The following is a 19,582-nucleotide window of genomic DNA, read 5'->3' as shown; positions in this document are numbered from 1 at the left end:
CACACCCCGGCTGTGAAGTGTAATCTGGTGCTAGAACTCCTCTGAAGGGATCAGAACACCTCCTGGGATGTCTTCCTTCTTCAAGGTGGAGGCAGGTATAACGGGAAGAGCTGAGCATTGCTCAAAGGAAGGCCTAGCTCTGTCTCTTTGCACTAGTTGGATTGTGTCGTACTGATAAGTGACTTAGTGTATGGCAAGGGCTGGCCACACAAATCTTACAGCAGGATCCCCAAATCAATAATCTCAGGGTTGGGTGAGGGAGTGCAGGAAATATCAACCACAAAGTGTCCCATCACACACACTGAGCCTGTCGTGCAGAGCCGATGAAGCGGCCACTGCAGTGCTGCATCTAAAGCTCTGACCACACTGTGTCTACTGCCTCACGCTGGTGGTGGGAGGATGGTACACCCTCTGGACAACAGAAACTGCACGTTAGAAACTCAGCCAGACTGTGCCTGGGAACCTCCTTCTTTAGTGGATTCCAGCTGTCTTGTTTGCCTGTGATCAATGAATAGATGGCCTTTGCGTGGTTTTCTGGGTACTTCTAGGACATTTTTGAAATTGAAGGTACTTTATTCCCACGATTACCTTGTGTGCAGATGTTATCCAAAGAGGGCAATTTTAAGAATGAATGAGGACAGAGATCTCATAACTCATAATCCTTGTTTAAAACTAGCGATAAGGATTTAGGCATCAGATGGACACATGGGCCCTCTGAGAGCTAATTTTGTCAACTTGCCACAATCTATAACCACCTGGGAAGAGAATCTCAATGAAGGATGGTTTAGATCAGGTAGTTCGGGAGGGGGAGGGAGTCTTAATTCTGTTAACTGAAGTAGAAAGATCTGCCCACCATGAGCGGTACCATTCCCTAGACAGGGGATCCTGAACTGTACAGTACTAAAGAAAGGGCTGAGAAGCATGAGTGCATGCTTCTCTCTCCTCTTGGCTGTGGTTGTGACTAGCTGTCTTAAGTTCCTGCCTCCTTCCCACCATGGTGGACAGTAACCTGAAACTGTGAACTAAACTAAACCTCCCTTGAGCTGTGTTTGTCATAGTGTTTTATTAGAGGAACATACACAAAGTAAAGACAGGCCAACTCAGGCCCTTAGGGACACGAGGACCCTGTGCTTACTCTATGCAGGGGTCATGAGCTAAGGGTTTCTCGTGCACTCTTTAGTTAGAGGTGGGCATGGGAAAACACATGGGCTTTGTCTCGGTACTGTGCAACATGGTTTTCCTTCCTAGTTGCCTCTAGAATCCCAGCTGTCTGAAGTTTCTTGAGGAAAGTAACATGAGCATTGCCTGCCTATAAATGGGTGCAAACTACTTGAATACTTGGTCTGCTGGTTGCTTTCCAAAAGCAGTGCCTGGCTCTAACCTTGGGATCTGGCAGGGCTGGCAAGTAGGACCAGTGGCTTATGGGGCTACCTGGGATACATGACAGCAAAGCAGAGGCTTTTCTATTCACAGTAGGCTGTATCTTCTTATTGCCAGGATTCGCTCCTTATTCTAAGTCGCTGGATGGCAAGAGAACAGGCAATTGACATGGCCCCACTCAGGGGGACCCTCTTTCCAAAGTCAAGTCCCACACTAGGCATGGAGAAAGTGACAGGTCTGCTATCTGCCATCTTTCCTTAGTTTCAAGACAATAAGAAAGATGTTGGTTCCTGGGGCTGGGATGCTGCCTCTGGGCCTAAGGATAGTGCCATAGATGCATGCATTATGGATTGCAGAGTCTTCCGGGCCACAATTGCAGTGTGGTCCTTAGGAAAGTCAGAGCCACATCTCCACCTGTGGGGAAATAGTCCAGAGCAGCTCACTGACACCAGAGTTCACATGGGTCTGAGGCTCAGGTCTAGCCTGAGCCTCCCTATTGGATTAGAGTTCAAGAAGCCTTTGAAACACCCACCTCACTTCTCCCTCCTGTGGGCCATAGTTTGCTACTCGATTTTCCAGCAGGAGTTACTGGGGATCTTGAGAGATGCCCCTGATGGTTGGAAGGACCTGAAAGCAGAGGAGGTTTGGGGAATTCCTGAGGACCCAGAAGAAAACGAACGCCAAGGCTCTGCCCAGCGTGGTTCCCAAAAGATACTCTCCAGGGCTTAAGCTTGGGTTAAGCATTTATGGATTCACTAACAAAACTAATTGTGTCAAGTTGACAAAATTAGCTATCATAGGGCCCATGTGTCCATCCCAAAATGAAATTGGGACTGGACTGAACTGGACTCCCTTCTGTCTGCCTCCAAAGACTTTCCTCACACAGTTTAGAATATGCAGGGTGTCGTTTGGTATAATTAAGCAAGGCAAGCATCTTCTTCCCCGTATGCCTTTCTGGGAGAGGAGCCAGGCTGGGTCTAATAAAGCTGGGTGTTTTCCACATTGTGTCTTCAACCGAGCTGACTTAGCCAGCTCCTATTGTTGTTCAACATCCCCCTAGCAAAATGTCAATGCCCTTATAAACAGAGCCCAATCTGCAATGTCCAGACAGGCACCACATAGGACAGTCACCACATCCATGCTAACTGATGGCAAGCCCTTTTTCTGACTCCTGGGAAGAAGGAGTGGACAGGCAATGGGTGCCTTCCTGTGAGAGATCACCGTTCAGAATGATGAGAGCTCACCACAGGGAATGATAGGAGTTTTCCTTCCGCTGGCAAGGCTGGGTGCCAGAGAGACTAGCACAGAAGGCATTGGGATGATTAAACAGGGCAGAACCCAGGAGGCCTGGGGTGTGGCATCCCAACAGGGATCTCAGGCTGGGGCTCAAAGGGTCATCAGATCTCTCTTTGCTTCTGCTCAGCAGGGTGTGTTGCACTTGTCAGCAGGGGGACCAGGCACCTTCATTACAGTTCATTACAATAGTCATCTGTCTCTCAGTTTGGGGATTTAAAGGCCCCAGGAGGCTATAGAGGAGGCCTGTGGATAAAGTAAGGAGGTTTGGGAGCAGATAAAGAGTGGGAGTAGGTGGGATGCTTCAGCTCTGCCAGATCTCCTAAGAACCTGGCCATGACTCAGGATAGCCTCATGGTCTGCCTCCAGTCCTTTCTGCTCAGCTTTTCAAAGGGCAAAAGCTGCCTCTGCTCATGGCTCCCCCTCAGCTAGGAGCTCCAGCCTCACTCACATCAGAAAGCCAGCACATGGCTCATGTCCCCTCTAGCCCACGGGCACACTGAACACAATGGAACAACTGCTACTAAGCAAACCCAGGAAGGACCAAGATGCAGCCACCAGCTTCCCATGGGTGGAGAGACAGACGGTAGGAGGACAGCTTGCAAAGTGCCAGTGAGGGTGTCAGAAAGGCTGATGGGGCTTCTGCTGGGTGGCCTGGACAAAAAGCAGCAGAGACACTGAACAGACAATGAGTAGACCCCCAAGATCTCAGTGCTGCCGGCACTGAGGAAGTGTGAGGAGGAACGGCTTTGTCACATCCTCATGACATCATGGGTGCAGGGAGAGCAGGAAGGGCTGTAGCACAGGACAACAGAAGAATTGACTGCCTGTGTACTGTGTTAGATGGTAGAACCCCCAGGAAGCAAGGCCTACTGGCTAGGAGCATGCCTCGACTGTGATGTGTTTGTCCTCATTGGCTCCCTCCTTCTCTCCCGCCTACCCACTCCCCACTTGATGTGCCCTACCTCACTGTTCCTCTTCATCGTGGTCCCTAAAACAATAAGGCTGGGATGTAAGTCTCTCTTCCTTTAAGTTGATTTCCTTGAGTGTCTTTGTCACAGCAACAGAAACTAGCGAGGACTAAAATTAAAGCCAACACTAGACACCACTTCGACCATTAGCTTAGCCAAGAGAGACTTTCATGGCCTAAACAGCTTTGTTCCTCACCCTGCTCTCTGGAGATGGTCCTGGCTCACAATCCTCCCAGTCACATGATCAGCCACAGGCCCCGTTTAGCCCCTAAACAGCTTTTATCTCTCAAAGTTCTCTCTGATGGACTACCTGTAGCTGGTGCTGCTGTGCTGTGGACCATTCTTAGGTCACTAATGTCAGGAGCACGATGAAAGTTGCCATACACAGTGTCTTAGCAGCCTGTGGCCCTGGATCTGGACAAGGAGTGAGGAGACAGTCTGGGTTCAGGACAGGCACAGGGACATTCGGACCTAAAGCCTGCAAAGTCATAGAAGAGAGGAGGGTGTGTCTTACATCATCCCCACAGAGTGCACATGGGTCCCTGGTGTGGACACTCAGATAGGACCTGGTCAGAAAGGGCCTCATATCCTCTGGGAGATCACCAAGAAGTGTGTGCTTGAATCCTCAAGACCAGGAGAAAGGGCAGCCGGGTGCTCAGAGCTATCCTACTACAAGACCCTCCACAAATCATAGACCAAAGGGTTGGGCCCAGTTGCAGACACAGTGGCCTCTCCAAGGGGTGCCGTTGCCTGGGGAATGTCTTTCTCCATCTCTAGTACAGGGTATATCTTCCTCATCATAGGTCTCCTCCCTGGTGGGTCTCAAGTTCCTTGGTTTTAAAATAACACCTAAGAGAGATCAAGGTGGATTGAAATTAGACTGGTCGGTTTGATTGACTGATTTCCAGAAGAACATGCTAAATTTCATTACACTTTATATTTTAGTTGGTTTTCTTTTTAAAAGAAGTGCATGAGCAAGTTTGGGCACAGAACTCGGCTAAGCGCAGGTGATACAGGGGTTAAGCAGCAGTGGTTGGCCCTACCCAGTCTTTCTGCCCCAGAGGCTACTAGGGGTTAAGCAGCAGTGGTTGGCCCTACCCAGTCTTTCTGCTCAGAGGCTACTAGGCTGATAAGCTAATCCTGTAGCCTAGTGCAGGACCATGACCACTGCTGACTTGCTGGCTGCTAAGTCAGAAGAACAATTAGTATACAAAAGTTGCCAACAGGCTGAAGGCTTGTGGGCTATCTTTCATGTATGTGTGTCCCTGGCTTTCATGTCCCTGTCTGGAAACCAGCCCAGTCCGCATCAAGAGAGACAGCAGGTGTGACCCGCCAGAAGCCAGGGGCCACAGGAAGGGGCCTGCACACCAAATCCTCAGTAAGCACTCCCATCGTGCTTCTGCCAGCAGCATGGCTACCTGCAGTGGAAGGGCCACTGCCAGTATGCACTTCAGAAGCGCAGGCCTTCACAGGAGGGAGCCTGGTGCTTCAGCATGCGCCAGCACTTGCAGCCAGTAGGGAAGGACAAGATCACTTTCTTCCCAGCCGCTCCACCTCGCTTCCCAAGATCCAGTTCTTAGACATGTTTATGGGGACCATGGCTTGTCATTAGCTTCTGAAGCAGTATTTCAACACAATAAATCTGCTCTCATCAATAAAAACACAGATAACTTCCAATAGTCACTCTGTCTAAAAACAAAGCATCACTGACACTTCCTTTCCTATGTGAGTCCTTCCTTTGCAATGCTGTGGAATTATGATTTTTTTTTTAAAATAGACTTTAGTTTTCCTTTCTTCAGAATGAAAGTTACCATGGGGGATGACTGCTTTCAGCTCCATCTAAAACAATCTAAATGATGAATTAAGCAAAAAATTTTGAGCTAAAGGGATAGAAAAGACCTTAAATATTCAGATATTTAAGTTAGAAATTGAAATTTTGATTAACTAACCCCAAACTTTCACCTGAAATGTGATAAAATGGGAGAATAACAGAGGATGTGAAAGAAAACCATGTGTTATGCCGAGCAAATACTTATAGATCAGCAAAAACAGCATAAAAAGTAAAGCCTAAAGCAAGTGAAAATCAAACTTTGGAAGTGAATTGGTGAAAACAGCAAGGCTTGTAACACCATCAAGAATGGTACAAAGAGGATGGAGCACAGTGTATTAACCATGGGCTTTTCAGGCCGTAGAAAGTCTGATGGCAGAGCATGGCCTCTCCCACCCTCTTGGTGGCTGAGAGTGATGCAGAGTCCCTGGGAAGGACCACAGGGCAGGGGAAGGAGACAAAGACGGGAATGAGAGAGGACAAGTGATGAAAAAGACTAAAATTCATTGTACACTTGTATGAGACAGTCAAAGATTTTAAAGAGCGGAAAGGCTGTTAATGTTACATATGTTTAAAAAAGAGAAAGTGGGTTTTCTACTATCAAAGAGGCTTTCTCATGTATATATGTATGTATGTACGTACACATATATACATGAAAGGAATATAATGGAGTCAGCATATAATGAGGGAGACAGTGCACCAAGTAAAACTGCCCCTGCCAGGAATCAGTTGCATTTTGTTGAATTGTTGGCCAAAGGGGTCCTATAGAAACTCTCTGAAACATCACAGGCTATTGCCATGGCTGGCGGTTACTCCTCATAACCTGATGGTAAGGCTCTCTTACTGAAGACACAACTTCCTTATGTCACTGAATATAGAGAATTTGAGCAGGTACCCAACTAAAAGCTACACGCCTACTGACTAGCATTATGGTGCTAGGAGATGTACTTCCAGCCTAGAAAAGTAATCATCAACATCACCCAGCTACAAACGCTATGACATACAACAGAGACCTACCTGCAGGATATACTGCTGCAACAGTGGCACAAATGTTATGGGAATAACCAACCACTTCTTCCAAAAAAATGGATGTAAAGCCACTCCATGAGATGGAACTCATATCTAACACTGCCAAAGTGGCTAGGAATCTGAGACGAGCTAGGCCCTAGGGGAAAACCTGCTATTCTGCTCAAGGAACATAGCAGTAAAATGAACTGTACTAACTGACTGCTATGCCAACAGAGTAGAGCATCACTCAACCCTCATCATAGAAGCTTCTTCTTGAAGTAAATAGGACTTGACCAGGAGATCCACAGCTGGACCATGTGCAAATGAAAGACTTTGGAGCACTTAGCCCTAAAGGAGATATCTTCACCAAACTCCTCCCCTCACTGCTTGGGGATCTATGTGAAAGAGGAAGCAGAAATATCTTAAAAGCCAGAGGTAATGAATGACTTCAAAGAAATAGTGTCTTCCAGACACAACAGGGATGATACGCATAGGAACTCACAGAGATTGTGACAGCACACACAAGACCTGCACAGGTTCGCACCAGACAAAGTCCCAGCACTAAGAAGGGACTGAACACACAAAGTCCCACTTCTAACCAGAAAGCTATTTGCAATTGATAACTTCTGGGAAAAAAATTAGTTTTCTCCAATAGTGTCACTGGGTATATAACAATACCCCAATGTATTTTTGTTTTGTATTGGTTTGGTTTGGGTTTTGTCTTTTATTTTTTTTTTAAGTTTGTTTTGATTCTCAAGTTTTTGGGTTTTGTAGCTTTCTTTAGAGTTTTGTTTGTTTTGTTTTTTTTTATTTAGAGAGGGAGTTACATGACTTGGGTAGGTAAGGAAGTACAAGGCTCTTGGAAGATCTGGGGGAGGAAGAAGAATATGACAAAAATATACTATATGAAAATGTTTATAATTAATAAAGTTAAAGAGAATGTAAAATGCCTTATTTCCTCCTACCTAACAAATGCTGTTTCTTTACTCATATGACTGTTTATATATATGTATGTATATATATATGTGTGTGTATATATATATATATATATATATATATATATATATACAAACAAACAGATTATTTTATTATCTGTAAATGATAATACCTAAAGCATTTAACAGTCTATCAGTGAGGAGATAGTTGAGCTTCCATGGTTAACCTCCACTCTGGAATATTACATAGTAAAGACAATGGAGGGGATCCAAAATGTTCCCTGTAGAACTCCACAAGGAGACAAAGAGAGCCAAAAAACCTGGGCCCAGGGGGGGATGCAGAGACCAATACTCCAACCAAGGACCATGCATGAAGAGGACCTAGACCCCCTGCTCATATGTAGCTCATAGGCAGCTCAGTCTCCATGTGAATTCCCTAATAGGGGGAACAGGGTCTGTCTCTGGCATGAACTCAGTGGCAGGCTCTCTGATCACCCTCTCCCAGGGGGGGGAGCCTTGCCAGGACACAGAGGAAGATTATGCAGCCAGTCCTGATGAGACCTGATAGGCTAGGGTCAGATGGAATGGGGAAGAGGTCCTCCCCTATCAACGGACTAGGAGAGGGGCATAGGGAGAGAAGACCAAGGGTGGTTGGGACTGGAAGGAGATGAGGAAGGGGGCTGCAGTGGGGATACAAAGTGAATAAATTGAAATAAGGAAAGAGAGAGAGAAGGAAGGAAGGAAGGAAGGAAGGAAGGAAGGAAAGATAGTTCCCTGTAAAAACAGTGTATTCACAAAACCACATGGTTGAGAGGGAGCTTGTTTGTACAACGGAAGAAAAACACATTAAAGCCACAATTCTGGGGCAGGAGAGCTTCTCAGTGGCTAAGAGCACCGGCTGTTCTTCCAGAGGACCTGGTTTGGTTCCCAGCAGTCTCATGGTGGCTCACAACCACCTGTAACTCCAGTTCCAAGGGATACCTTGCCATCTTCTGACTTCAGAGGGCATCAGGCACAAACATAGTTCAGACATTCTTGCCATCAAAACACCCATACACAGAAAATAAAATAAATCCATCTTTAAAAAATTAAAGCCATACCTCCATACATTATAAGCCAGTGTCCATATATAAGGGAGAACATATGCCGATAATGTATATGTGTACATTAATCTGTGTGAGTGTAATAGCAGGTGATAAAGAAGATGGAAAGATGGAATTCAGGCATAATCTCATGTGGGACATGAAAGAGGACAGAAAGCTAATGTTTTGGTTTTTTGGTTTTTTTTTTTTCCTGGTTTCATGGTGGATATGTAAATTCAACTTTCTGTGCATTGAAGCAGCAAGAATCATTTTGCACTTCAAAAGAAATCTGGCCCATGTTATTCCTTTGAGGCAGTAACTGTGGAAGTTGGGCTTTCTTTAATTCCATTGACCATTCGTGAAATAGGAATTAGACATGACCAGTCACATTGACCCAACTTAGAAAAGTGATTTTTTAAGGGAGGAGAAGAGGGAGGGAGGGTGAGGTTGGGGAGGGAATGAGGGAGCGGGATACAGCTGGGATACAGAGTTAACAAAATGTAACTAATAAGAAAAATAAAAAAAATAAAAAGAAATAAAGCTAAAAAAAAAGTGATTTTTAAAATTTCGTTCTAGAGGTGGGGTCTTGTAACCTGAATTTTTTTCTTTTCTTTTTTTTTCTGTTTATCAAATTCTATTATAATGTTATCTGCCATGTAAGTTGCATTACTATACATAACATATAGTTTTTAAAAACAAAGCTATGTGGCTGGGAAGATGGCTCAACTACTAAGAGCACTGGCTCCTCTTCGGAGTACCTACATTTGATCCCAGCACTCACATGGTAGCTGACAGCCACCATGGTATAATAACCCGTTCCAGAAGATCTGAGGGCACCAGACATAGAAAACACTCACACACATGAAGAAAAACAATAGTCAAATGAATAAATTTTCTTTACGATAAAGGTACAGTTTTATGTTCACCCTCGTGTTTGTTGATGCCTGGCCATTAAACTGATATTTTTAAAATATCTTAAGCCAGTTCTGGTGGTGCACGCAAAGAGGATATGCTGAAAAGGCAAAGGCAGAAAGATCACAAGTTGGAGGTTTACATGAACTATGCCTTTAGACTGGGGAGATGGCTCTGGGAGTGAGGCGCTTGCTGCGAAGTGTGGCATGTGTTTGATCCCCAGCATCTACATGGTGAAAGCAGAGGACCAATTTCCACAGCTGTCCCCTAATCCACCACATAAATGAGTGGCAAGCATGTCACACACAGAGACACACACACACACACACACATACACACATCTGTATACACACATAAATAACAAATGTAAAAGTATGTTTCTAAGTTATTTTTAAAACTCGAGGACATTTCAATTGGTGAAAAAAAAAATCCCTGAATGATAACACATATGGCACGCAACTCAGGTAAAGATAAGTGGGGCACCCCTTCCTGGAAGGTGTAGACCATGAGTAGATTTGAGGAACCGTCGTGAGAAACACCACATTCAAGGCCCTTGAAAGATAAAGTGGAAGTACATGGAAATAAAATGTTTAAAACTACTTCAGTCAAAACAAATGACAGGAAAGTACCATATGTTTCATAGTTTTTAAATAATTTATGCACATAAGTTTATTCAAATATCACAATTTTATGCCATGAGAACGTTTATTTTACAGTTAGTTTTTAATTCTTCTACCATTGTGTTTTTTTCTAGTGTCTCTTTTTTCTAGACCTTTAAAACAAAATATGTCAGAAGTTAAAAGAGGGACACATTCTTCCTGCTGAATAATATCACATTTAACTTAACGGTTATGAACCAGAATTGAAGCTGCTGGGAGGGCCACATTTAGTAGTGGTCCCAAGATAGCCCTGAGGTCTACGTAGGAAAATATCCTTTATAAACTGTAGCAAAACTCTCATCTCAAAATAAAACACTCTGGAATTTACAGTAGTATTCATAATTCAACAGCTTTACAACATCTGGAAACTGATTTATGGAAATTCTAGAAATGACAGAGGAAAATGCTTCCCATTCGGAAAACAGAGCTCAACCCAGAGGCAGACCTGACCACTGACCATGCAGAAGCCTGCCTCCATTCCATACCCGCCCAGCCTCCACTGCTGAAGATTCTCACATGCCCAGGCAACACTGGGCATGACTCTCTTCTTATTGCTTTCCAGAACTATCAATTGAACCAAGAAAGTCACTTGACCAGAGCTCTGGGTTCTAACACCAGTCTAATTCCACTTCGGGATGCAGGGGAAGGATGGCTGCAGCCTGATATAGTGTCCCTCACACTCTCTGAGAGGTGTTTTTAGAGTTGCAACATTTTGAACCAGTTCCTAGAACTTTCTAACTGGTGTTGTTAGGTGCCTGATTACTCCTCAAAGTTCATAAAGGGTCAGGTCAGCACAGCCCACTGCTCCCCTGCAATGGCCAGCTTCATTTTTCTTCCATCTACATTTTCCTCTAAAGCAACAGGAGGGGTCACATCACAGCCAAGAGAATGCCAGCACTGGTCAGCAGAGCTAAGACTGAGGCAGACTGGGGACTGCCAGTGCGCCCTTGGCGTAAGATGCTATCTAAGGGTGAACCTGTGCCGGCCCCACCAGCCTACCCCCATCCTCAGGAGGCTCTTCTTGGGTCTGGCTCCCTCCTACAACTGTCACACACCACAGCCAGAGCTGACCCTGACATAGCCACGTTATTTGCTCCTCGCCACCTGGGTCAGCACTGTGTCCCAGTAGAAGAGTCTAGGTAGAGAAAACTCTAGCCATATCAGGCTTCACACTGTCTGGGGACGCCAGGTACACCCTCGGGCCTTTCAACTTGTCTGAAATGTACACCATCAAAACAGGACAGGTCTCAATGACATTTCCTGAGGGTCACTGTGACCCACTGCAGACAGAACATTTACAAGCACAGAGTTCTGGCCCTTTGGTTTGCACATTTAAGTGGGTACCATGCCTGGTCCCCATTAATAACCTGCTGCTGAGGGCTGCCAATGGGGCTTCGCCTTTCATCACAGTCTTACTTCAGGCAGAATATGACAACTGTATCTGTTACACTGGCATCCAAAAGTAACACCTGAAAACCAGCTGAACCGACCCAGGTGGCATTCCTGATAGCATTGTTGTTTCTGTAATAATAAATAAAGCCTCCGGGAGAATTTCCAGCCACTTATCTAAAATGTTAGGGAATAGACATGTGAATTCAGGGGCAAAGAAATGACTAGCTGACTCCAGTTACATAGATGTGCAGAACTGGCAGTGGGTGACTAAGACACTGCTTTTCATTTTTTGTGGTTAACACTATGCTCGCTCTAATGGTCCTGACTGTCCTTTTGTTATAAATGTGACCTTTTTTGGTTTTTTTTTGTTTTTTTTTTTTTTGGTTTTTGTTTTATTTTGTTTTGTTTTTAAGGATCCATCACAGTCAGGGTTCCTTTATTCATTCTCTAGAAGCTGTTGCCCTCCATACTGTTGCCCAGCTTGAAGGGGCCAAGGGCTGGCAGCACAAACCAGAATCCAGACAGTGCCCGGCACTGGAGACTTGGGGAGCCTGCTGGAATTTGCCAAACAGTAGAAGAGAAAAGGCTCCTTACAACATAGGAGGAGGGAGTTTACAGTAAGACATTGTCCCTCTGAGCAGCATGGGGAGTAACTGTTGATGCTTCCAGACTCCTGGGGGTGGCAGGCTTTCCATCATTTCAGGACTGAAGCTGGGCCCCTCCCCACAAGCCTCCATCTCTCCTATAAAGTATCTCTACTCCAGAGACCTGCTCCCAGCTGCCAGCCTGGAAGGAATGGGCAGAGACTGCTTGGCACACCCTCTCTGAGTCTATAAACCCATTCTCTAGCCAAGATCATGAATCCTCTCTATCCTGAAATGCAGGACTAGCCTCCAAAGCTGAGAGGAAAATGCCTTGCCACTATGACTTCATTCTGAGGTATCCAGTGTGGCCAGGAGCTTGGCAGGAGCTGAAACAAAGTTACCAAGTCCCTCCTGCCACCTGCTGTCTTCCTTTAGCCCAGTACACTGCCCAAGGCTGCCATTTACATAGCTTTCCCTGATGAGCCTGTAGGCTCCTGCAGAATGACTGCAGACATTTTATTCTTGAAACTAAGGAGAAAGGACTGGAGGAGCAGCAAACAGCTCTGAGGAGAGCTACGGATGGTCATCTGGGGTTTGGTCACCTCTGCTGTTACCATTAACACAAGAGTTACACCCAGAAGCAACTGAGTGGCTTCATGTCCAGAGCTGTTCCCACCCCCGCAGTCCCCATAAATCTCAACGGAGAGACAAGTCCCCAGAACTCACTTAGAGAGAGCAGCAGTGACACTATCTTAGAAATATTTCTTCTGTCCAGTTTAATCCTAATCGACAAAAACATCAAAAAGATTTCAAATACACTTCAGCTTTTCCCCTAACTCTATTTATGTATAAATCCCTGAGAGGACACCTGTCAGCTTGGAATTCACTATTTACAGTTAATAAACACAGTGCAAGCAGGACCCCGAGCCTGCTCCTCTGCTCTCCCAGGACAGGAGAGCAGACCAGGCCTTCCTTCCAAAAAGCAGAAGGCAGAGCACATGTCTGGAGGCCACGCACCTGCCCTCCATCCACTCCCGGAGTTTAGAGGTCTCAGTCTGATAATGCATTGGGACCACCAGCGGCTTCTCAAGAGCCTTGTTTTTCTACCGTTTTAGACCTCAAGGCATCTGGTGCAAGGATGAGCAAGGAGTTTAATCAACTGGGGAAGGAAACAAGTGGAAAAAAAGGTGATGCAAAGAGAATGCCCAGGGATGGGTGTCACAGCAGACACAGGGATACTTGCTGGACACAGGCAAGAAAGGGGCTATCCATCAGCCTCACCTCCTCTCCTCTTGTGAGTAGGTAACTGTTCAACAAACAAAAATCATTCCTAAACAATGCTGCTGGATGTTGGGGACCATAGGGTTGATTCTAGACCTCAGGGACTGTTGACATCTCTAGGAAACCCCTCAACTAGAAGGAGATAAAGCTAGTGACATGGCCTAAGAATGAGGTGCCTCCATCACCCTCACAAGAATGCCAGTAGCTTTGAATGGTTGGGGGTTTCCTTCCTTTTGACAAGGAGTGAACTTCCATGCCTGCACCTTCACTTCCCCCCACCCACTTTCACTACCAGGTGACCCTGAAGGTCCAGACAAGCATTGGTAGGTGGGTGCTGTTCACAGGCTCCTCCCATATGGCATTTTGGACATCGCCCCTGCTTCCTTTCCTTTGAATGAGGAAAGAGGCTTGGCAATGTTGTCCTTGACTGGGGAAATTCCTGAAGGCTCATCTACTATGCTGAAGAGCAGGCCTCCCACTGGACAAGCTAGGACCGCACTTCAGGAGAGCCACCAAAAAGGCTCTACAGCACAGTATGGCCCGGCCTTCCCTTCACTGGGATCCCTGAGTCTCACAGCTTAATATATCTCCTCCTAGGAAGCAAACTAAAGCTCACCAGGAAGTAGGAGGAGGGGAATTTTCCCAAACTTCTGCACATCTGGCGGTTACCTTCTCAACACACAAGGCCCATCAGATAAAGGCAGTTCCACAGAATGGGGAGAGATGCCACCTCACATCCAAGTTGAAAAAATAGTAATAATAATTCCCTGAAGCCAGCCAGCCTTGCCAGTTTGGAAGCCAGGAGCAACATTATCCTGGTGCCTGGAGAGGGCTAGCATACTTAGGGAAAGAATCCCACTTCCAAACACTCAGGAAACAAAGGAAGTAACTAGCCCCTTGCCAAAATGCCCATGCTTAGCAGGGAACAAAACTATACATCTCTAATAGGTCAGCGGCAGGGACCCAGGCTTGGCAGGGTTATGTGCCACTTCCAATGTGACCTTAACACAGTGTAAACAGGACATGTGATCTGACAGTGCACTGATGCCAACCTACAGAAATGGGGCCTTTTATGGGAGTTCAAGCTGGGTGTCCAGGAAGAGCCCCTAAAAATGAAATGAGGGCTTCCCACAGGCCCTGCTAAGAAGCCTCAGTCCAATACTAAGACAGTGGTACCCTTGGTGCTTGCCATGGCGCACAGCTCCCCCTCTGCAACAGGAAGATGGATTAAAACTGATTATGTTATACCTATGGACAACCAGCATGAGGGATGTGGACTGGAAGCACCTCGGAAGTGCCTTGACTGGGGTGGTGGGGCTTGTGACTAGCTAGGTAGTGCAGCAGATTACATACATATGGCAGGAAGAGCCACAATGCCAGGAGAGCCAGGAAAGATGGCCCCAAAAGATAACTGAGGTTGGTTGCAGTCCTCACAGCCTCCAAGGAGATGTAGCCAAACCAAAGCCCTAGGTCTCAAGAGTGAATCCAGCCAGCTAATACCAGTCATTCTAGAGCAGAGCCCAGACTACAGCATTCATCTTGGTATTTGTCTAGGGTTACAGAGAAACTTATTAAAATTTGATTTTTAAACACGGAACGGTGATGCCAGTGTCAAATCTACCAGGGAATAGCCTGAGGTCCTGTTTTATGGAGTTTGGGGGAAAGCTGGTAAGAGATCTGTTACCTAATGCCCAAAGGTACCAACTAGGAAGGAATAAGCTCAGGCCAGTGAACCACCAGCAGCAGCAGTGTGAGACAGACCTCAGCAAAGGGCTTCCCAATCAATCTAATATTCTGACTGGATAGCTTCCAAGTATTCACATTAAATATCCAAGTAACGTGCATGTGTGGCAGATACTCTAAGACCCAGTTGGGATTTCTCAGTGCTTTGGAGATAAAAGAGTAAATCCCATCTCTGCCTTACCAAAGTCCCACATAGTAGTTCTATCAGTCGGCGTGGGGATGAGCCAAACGTCGGAGCCACTCATCAAAGGGGAGCTGTCTACACACAAGGGACTCTCTGGAGTTGAAGGTGGGCCACCATCAGAATGCAGCCCACTACAGGAAAACCTTCCCTAAACTACTCTGTCTGGTATCCAGTGTGTCCCACCAGCTCTGACGATCACCTGCCCGCCTCTCAGAAGTGAGCAGTATTCTGACTTTCCTACCCTCTGCATCCTGGGCATCTTTAAGGATATCCACGTTTCTACTGCTCATTTGTTAAATCTGCCTCCATTAAATAACCGGTTTCCTCAAATCACCTGGAGTATGGTCTATCTAAGCCCCTTTTTAAAATGACTTTGGTCCTGGCGACATACATATTTCTGCAATGTGCCATAATCAGTTTCAATGATATGGTTGATGATGGTGGTGGAGGTGGTGGTGGCAGAAACAAGAGTTTTAAAAATGAAGGAAAGAAGTAAGACTTCGTCTTGCTTGATCACTTTGAATAGAAGTGATTTGCCTTTCTCAAATACAAACAGGCATTTGGCATCACTCAAGTTAATAGGAAAAGCTAGTGTGCAGGTGTGTCCATGGGACACGAGAAGGCAGAGGCCAGAACCAAATGGCAAAGGGGGAGAATCCCATGAGTTTCTGTGTAAATCACACAGTCATTACAAGTTTTTATTGCTAAAGACAGCATTTTAAACAAAGGGTCTCCAAATACAAGTGTTAAAACTGACTTAATTGCAAGGAGCCTGTCACTTGTAAAATGCTGCAGTTCTTCATAAATAACAAAATACAAAATTATGTGAAAATGACCTTTGATAAATTGGGTTTTTAAATTCTTAATTGGGGTTCTCTAAGAATGACTTCTAGGTAAAACTGCCCTGTGGGTGTATGGATTGCTCAGGAAACTGGTTTTAAACAAAACCACCTGTACTTTTTCCAATTCTGTCTTGGGAGCAGTGTGGACTGCACTTCGTGGATGTAGGAAAGAAGAATGGCCCAGCGGCTGTGATGCAGTATGTACCCCATAGCAGTCAGGAGCATCCTTCCCTGTGGTGCTGTCTGCAGCACTCGCCACCTCTCAGCTGCATCCCTGTGCTGCCTCCCCATACTAGGCACAAGTGTACCACGCGCATCATGCCCCTTTCACGTCCTTTTCCTCCAGCGTGGCGCCCGCCTTTCTTTCTGTGCCTCTGCCTGGCGCTTCCTCTCTGCTTCCTCCGCCTTCCTCTTCTCCTCCTTGGCCTCCTTGTAGCGCCACTTGGGGATCTGCAGGTAGGTGCTGTCCTTAGTGCTGCCCTTGGGCGCGGGGCGCTCAGGCTGGAAGGTGGGCGCAGGGGCCTTGCTGATGCGAACTCTGGGGATCACCACGCCTGGCCGCACGCTTCTCCTTGGCAGCAACTGCAAAGGCAGGAGGCTGGTCTTCCGTGTAACAGGGGCAGGGGTGGACCTCGAGGTCCCAGGCGACTGGGGAGAGCAGGGGCTGGCTGTGGGGGTCTCCAAAGTCTGGAACCGCGGCTCACAACCCTCTACCTTGTTGCTATCCTGCACCTGGGAGTCCCGGTTGCCCCGAGCTGCTAGGATTTCCTGCACCGCCAAGCGTCGTTTCCCCACACAGGGAGGGTTCTCTGGGCACACCGTCTGACAGGCGACAGCAACAGCGGGGCTGTAGAGGCTTGTGGTCATCTTGACCATGTGATCAAGAACACCTCCATCTTCCAGACTCTGGCCCGAGCGGGAAGTCAGAGTGGACCGAAGGAACGCGGCGAATCTCTGCAAGCAATTTTTGGAACCTGCCCTCTTCAACACCGCCTCCGCGGGAAGCGGCAATTCCAGCTTGTATTTGTCCCCAAACTGCTCCGGACAGGGTCGCTCCATCAGCCTCTGCATGACACGAATGGCCTCCTCTCGGCCTGTGTATGCAGCCCACTCCTGCGGTGACATACCACGACGGGGATCCCTTGCTTGAATGTCTGCCCCTGAAAAAGAAAAACACACATGAAGCACGGTACTCCTCCACAGGCAACGAGTGATGGCAGGATTCCAGACAGTGCTTACAGGAAACAGGCCCAGTCCAGTCACAGTTCTCATGCTCACAACCTACCACCCATAGCCTTGCAAATGTCTCTTCAATAGTTCATCTTTCCTAGATTAAAACAAAACAAAACCTGCCACAAAACCAGGCAAGGCGTTTCAGGCCTGTAACCTCGGGCACTTAAGAGGCAGAAGTGAGAGAATCTCAAGTGTGAAGCTAGGCTGTGCTAAATAGTGAGTTCTAGGACAGCTGAGGCTGCACACAGCAACACTGTCTCAAGAAGCAAAAAGAAAAAGAAAAAGAAAAAAACTGAGCAAACAAAACTCCGACTTCAGTAATAAAATGGCAGTGTTTGTTTTGCAGAAGCAAGTCTCCATGAAGCTGGGGAGATGGCTTGGTGGGTGACGGTGCCTATCACCAGGAATGACAACCTGGATTTGGTACCTGGAACCCAAGCATGATCATAACTCCTGCATGTGTGCCATGGTACATGTGCTATTGTGCCACACACACACACACGTATACACACATGCATCCATACACACAAATACACATACACACACAAACATACACACACACAAATAAGTGAATAAATGTAATTTTTAAAAAAATAATTTTTTTAGTGGGCCCCATAATCACTGAACAATGAGAGAAGAATGCGCTAGCAATGAGGAATGGCCTAAGAGGGACTGGCAAAGCCTGGTGCCATCTCATCTCTGTGGATAGCTATGGTGGGTCTCATTCTGTCGACATGGTAATGTTCTGCTGCTCATGTGGACTGGACAACTGCCTCGACAAGCCAGTGGTCACTTCAGGGTGGAGGCCGAATATCTCCTAGTGCTGTTTTCTCCGAACATCTCACCCTGCATGTGAGAAGTATGTATTTAGCAAGGCTCCTGATAACATAAAGGGAGGGGAGGTCCCAGCGGCTAAGGCAGCCACCTGAGGCTGCAAAGCCACTGATGGAGAGCCAGGCACCCCAGCCTTGATCCTCTATACTCAACATAATTGTGCCTGTTAATTTTGTATTTGCTCGGCTAGGCCATAGTATCTGATGGTTTGATCAAACACTAAGCTAAAATACAAGCCTGAAAAGGTTTGAGTCTAAGCCAAAAGGGTTGCTTTCCAATTGTGGTGAGCCTCATCCAATCACTTTCAGGCCCTAAGAGCAAGCACAGGTTTCTGGAAGCAGAGGCTCTTGCCTGCATGCTCTCTTCTGAACCTTCCTTATACCAGTCACTTCCTGGCAATCCCTCTACCATGTCCCCTTCCCCAAAACACACTGCAGACTTAAACACCAACTCAGATGAGACCTGCACACACTTCAGCTTCTGCCTACAGAAATGGATGCAGAATTGCTGTTCAGCTCATCTTGGTCCAATCTCAGCCCAACATAGCTAAAAGTCACACAGGAATTCAAGTCCCTTTATACTCCGCTGGCAAAGCATGCAAGAGAACTGGGACAATTATGGAGTCTATGAGCTCCCCAGGGGCCCAGCCAGCAGTAGCATCTTCATTCACATCTCACACAGACCCACGTGCCTGACGTGTGGTGGCTGACCAGTTGTTCCAAACCAAGAGTGTGGGGCTCAGACACCTCCCTGCCCCACAGGCTCACAGCAGCCTTCAGCTCAGAAGGTGGCTTCACCTAAGCTCACCTGCTAACCACCTTAGTCCCATGATACACTAAAGCATAGTTGCCTTAGAAATGTGGCAATTATTTGGAACTGGAATCCAGGAGAACCTCATTAGCCAGAGCACAATTTATAAACTAGCAAAAATTAAAAGGGGGCAGTAAAAACGCCACTGCAAAAATAGATGACACATTAAACCTTAATTAATTGCATGTCACTTTAAAAGGGAACAAACTGCAAAATTAAAACCTTAATGAACACTGCATAAAAGAGACATTTTTCAAATGCTAATGAAAAATGAAAGGAGCGGGTGTCCAGAGCTTCGCACTCTTCCTCCTACCTTTTAACATGATCAGAAAACAAATGCTATAAATCAGTTCTATCACAGTAGCCCTGGATCCCAAGTCACCATGCCCCAAGTTAGTGACCCACTTTCTCAAGAAAGTGCTGCTAAGGATAGGAGCAACTAAATTATGAGTGACAAGTTCAGCTGCCCCTGGCCTCCACAAGCTTTTGACCCCAAGACCTCCATTGGATACCAAATTATGAGGTGGCCCAGGTCCCGCAGATAAACTGGTACATTTGAATAGAACCTATGCATATTACCCTATATACCAGTGGTTCACAACCCCTTTGGG

The 19,582-nt window shown here is 46.4% G+C and overlaps 1 protein-coding gene across 5 annotated transcripts in view; it reads right to left on the bottom strand.

The window, feature by feature from the left end:
* Positions 1 to 10,044: 10,044 nt before the first annotated feature.
* Positions 10,045 to 19,582, bottom strand: part of Ankrd33b (ankyrin repeat domain 33B) — a 77,713-nt gene continuing 68,175 nt past the window's right edge. For 4 of the 5 annotated variants that reach the window (XM_021651750.2, XM_021651749.2, XM_060380396.1 and 1 more), the window contains one exon: positions 10,045 to 17,254. In XM_021651750.2, the coding sequence (XP_021507425.1) occupies positions 16,422 to 17,254 (833 nt within the window). In that variant the 3' untranslated portion in view covers positions 10,045 to 16,421. The remainder of the gene's footprint in view (positions 17,255 to 19,582) is intronic. The other variant, XR_009590830.1, reaches the window with a different exon arrangement.

The sequence above is a fragment of the Meriones unguiculatus genome, chromosome 3, assembly GCF_030254825.1.
Source record: "Meriones unguiculatus strain TT.TT164.6M chromosome 3, Bangor_MerUng_6.1, whole genome shotgun sequence".
NCBI lineage: Eukaryota > Metazoa > Chordata > Mammalia > Rodentia > Muridae > Meriones > Meriones unguiculatus.
Note: the sequence above shows the minus strand (reverse complement) of the source record. Positions and strands in the feature narration are given on the sequence as shown.